The sequence below is a fragment of the Zalophus californianus genome, chromosome 16 (assembly GCF_009762305.2).
Source record: "Zalophus californianus isolate mZalCal1 chromosome 16, mZalCal1.pri.v2, whole genome shotgun sequence".
Lineage (NCBI taxonomy): Eukaryota > Metazoa > Chordata > Mammalia > Carnivora > Otariidae > Zalophus > Zalophus californianus.
In genome coordinates this window covers 1840821-1844466 of record NC_045610.1, presented here as the reverse complement: position 1 = coordinate 1844466, position 3646 = coordinate 1840821, and the positions used below count along the sequence as shown (strand labels likewise).

At 53.8% G+C, this 3646-nt stretch overlaps 1 protein-coding gene across 1 annotated transcript; it reads left to right on the top strand.

The window, feature by feature from the left end:
- The first annotated feature begins 1039 nt into the window (after positions 1 to 1039).
- On the top strand, positions 1040 to 3419 carry PSMB6 (proteasome 20S subunit beta 6). Its single transcript, XM_027625965.2, has 6 exons — positions 1040 to 1277; positions 1677 to 1744; positions 2348 to 2479; positions 2595 to 2724; positions 2928 to 3072; positions 3204 to 3419. The coding sequence occupies exons 1-6, from the start codon at positions 1176 to 1178 to the stop codon at positions 3344 to 3346; spliced, it is 720 nt and encodes a 239-aa protein (XP_027481766.1). The 5' UTR covers positions 1040 to 1175; the 3' UTR covers positions 3347 to 3419.
- The last annotated feature ends 227 nt before the right edge of the window (positions 3420 to 3646 follow it).

The following is a 3646-nucleotide window of genomic DNA, read 5'->3' as shown; positions in this document are numbered from 1 at the left end:
TAAAAAAAAAAAAGCAGAAGGAAAGAAATAATGAAGATCAGAGTGGAGGGGCACCTGGGTGGCTCAGTCGGTTGAGCATCTGTCTTCTCCACTCAGGTCATGATCTCAGAGTCCTGAGATCAAGCCCTGCATCAAGCAGGGAGTCTGCTTCTCCCTCTGCCCCTCCCCCCGCTCATGCTCTCTCAAATAAATATTTTTAAAAATTTTAAATGTTTGTGTTTCAAAGAACACCAATGAAGGAAGTGAAAAGACAATCTAGAGAATGGGAGAAGATATTTGCAAATCTTATGTCTGATAAAGGCCTAGTATCTAGAGATAAAAAAAAAAAACCCACCTAGGATTCAACAACAGAAAGATAACCCAATTTGGGGGGGACCTGGCTGGCTCGGTCGCTGCAGCATGTGATGTTTGATCTCCGCGTTGTGAATCGGAGCCCCCACGATGGGTGTAGAGATTACTTAAAAAATGATAATAATAAAATAAAATAAAAATAAAAACGGCTAAGGATTTGAATAGGCATTTCTCCAAAGAAGATATACAAATGGTCAGCACGTGAAAATATGCTGAACATCACTAATCATTAAGGAAGTGGGGCGGGGGGCGGGGAAGAGAAGCTACCCAAGATGCCACTTCATGCCCACGAGGACGGCTGAAATAGTGCACAGTGACGGTCAGTGAGGATGTGGAGACATCGCAACGCTCAGGCATGCACACGGGGCTGGTGGACCATCACATGGGGCAGCTGCTATGGGAAACTGTCGTTTCCTCAAAATGCCAAGTCTAGAGTTTCTACATGACCCAGCCATTCCACTCCTAGTATACGGTCCTGAGTGTGTACACCTAAGAGAAATGAGAGCAGTGTGGCCATTCTAATTCAGAGACGTTCAAGCGCATCCCAACACTCTGAACTGCAACTCCCATCAGATTACGTCAGTCCCGCGCAGCCCCATGGGAAACGTAGGCCTTCCACACTGTCTTGGACGCTTTTCTGTGCGTCGGCTGGCCACGCTGCCGTCAAGCGCTCACTGTCGCAAAAGAACCTTCCCTGAGCCGCTCTTTTCCCTTCTGCCGTCAACCGTGACTTAGCTTCGCTCGCAGACGGCTTCACCACGGGACTGAAGAGCGTGACAGAGCGCTTTACGACAGTTGCTTTGTGGCAGTGCCGGGGGAGGAAGATGGCGGCCACCTTAGTAGCCGCTCGAGGAGTGGGGTCCGCGCCGGCCTGGGGTCCCGAGGCCATCACCCCGGACTGGGAAAGCCGGGAAGTCTCCACAGGGGTGAGGAGGCACTCGGGGTTCAGGAGATGTGCCCAAGGCTTGATGCGATGGGAGGATGAGGCCTGAGTGGGTTGGAAAACTGGAGGGCGGGGGAGGGAGGTGGTCTGATGCGCTGTAGCAGGGAAGAGGTATCCTGAGGATGTTGGAGAGTGGTGTGGGAGGGAGGCGGGAGCGCGGAATCTTGCGGGACGAGGGTTTCAGGCCAGGATGGGCCTCTGAGGATTGGAGGACTGGAGTTGTGGTATTCTGCGGGGGTGTTCGGGCCCCCAAGGAGACCTGATAGCGGTCGGTGGCGCACGACCTGCCCACTCCAGGGACTGCATTGAGGCATCAGTGAAGTTTGTGTATGCGGGAGAATGGGGAGGAGGGCCAGATTCACCCCGTTCTCCTTTCTCCCAGACCACTATCATGGCCGTGCAGTTTGAAGGGGGCGTGGTTCTGGGAGCCGACTCCAGAACAACCACTGGGTGAGCTCAGGGCAGATACTGGCCGGTCATCCCATCTTTTCCTTCCTTCCTTCCTTCCTTCCTTCCTTCCTTCCTTCCCTTTCCTTCCCTTTCCTTCCCTTTCCTTCCCTTTCCTTCCCTTTCCTTCCTTCCTTCCTTCTCCTTCCCTTTCCTTCCCTTTCCTTCCCTTTCCTTCCCTTTCCTTCCCTTTCCTTTCCTTCCTTCCTTCCTTCCTTCCTTCCTTCCTTCCTTCCTTCCTTCCTTCTCCTTCCCTTTCCTTCCTTCCTTCTCCTTCCCTTTCCTTCCCTTTCCTTTCCTTTCCTTTCCTTTCCTTTCCTTCCTTGCCTAGCAGTCCGTCCTTACCCTCCACGGCCCACCGCGGGAAGGGAGGTTTCTCCCCTCCTTGGACTTAAGGATTGGTTCCAGCTCCTACTGCTTCCCAGTTTTCCCACTCACCCTTTGGTGAAATTTTTGCAAAAGTCTCTTCTCCCGCTGGCTTCAGTTTGGGTGAGAGCTAGTGGGAACTGCTGGAATTCCTATTCCTGAGCCCCAGGAGTGGGTAGTAATGGGATAGGGGTGGGAGACAAGTGGGTTCCGCTCCCTCACTGTGCAGCCCCCCTGCAGGTCCTACATCGCCAATCGAGTGACTGACAAGCTGACCCCTATCCACGATCGTATTTTCTGCTGCCGCTCAGGCTCAGCAGCCGATACCCAGGCAGTAGCTGATGCGGTCACTTACCAGCTTGGTTTCCACAGGTACTTGTGGGCAGGGGAGGGGCAAGTATCTGCAGGCAGTTGGGACCCAAGGTGCTAAGTGGCCCGACTCCCAGGTCCTGATGCCGTCTTTCCTGTCACTCGCCTCATCCTCTAGCATTGAGCTGAACGAGCCTCCGCTGGTACATACAGCAGCCAGCCTCTTCAAGGAGATGTGTTACCGGTACCGGGAGGACCTGATGGCGGGAATCATCATTGCGGGCTGGGACCCCCAAGAGGGAGGGCAGGTGAGACGCCCCCGCCCCACCCCCAGCAGAGCACTGGAGCCAGGCCTTTGAGCCTCTCCCCACCCCAGCCATTTTCTATTATTCTTCCCAGTCTCTACCTCACTTACCATTAACTCCTCCCAGACTGATCCCACTCAGACCAGTGTATGTACGTGTGTTGCCGAAGGACACCTGATGACTCCTCTCCCCCTTCCATCTGGCAGGTGTACTCCGTGCCCATGGGGGGTATGATGGTAAGGCAGTCCTTTGCCATTGGGGGCTCTGGGAGCTCCTACATTTATGGCTATGTCGATGCCACCTACCGGGAAGGCATGACCAAGGAAGAGTGTCTCCAGTTCACTGCCAATGGTGAGAACTTGGGTTTCTGGGCCTGTGAACTCCAACCCGCACGTCCAGGCCACTTTCTCGTATCCATTCCTCGTTCCGTGTAGTGAAGCCAGAATCTCACTCTGACCCCAGCTTTCTTCTTTTGTTCACAGCTCTTGCCCTGGCCATGGAGCGGGATGGCTCTAGCGGAGGGGTGATCCGCTTGGCAGCCATCGCGGAATCAGGGGTAGAGCGGCAGGTACTTTTGGGAGACCAGATTCCCAAATTCACCATTGCCACTTTACCACCCCCCTGATGCCTGGAATTCTAGGATACAATGAGAGACACCCCATAGTGACGTAAAATTCAATAAACAGTTTGTCCAAGAGGATCTGCTTTGAGGTTCTTTTCTTGACCTCAAGCCTGTGCTTGTTTGGCCCACTCCTGTGTGTACAAAGCTCTGCTCTGAGCCGAGAGGGAGATAAGCCTTGGCAAGAATGGTTTTCAAACCGCTTTCTCCAGACTGCCTTCCCCCACACTCCCTTTCCTCCACCATACCCAGGTCCTTAGGACACCAAGGTGTGGTTGAAATGGGGGCTCCCACAAATGGCCCACC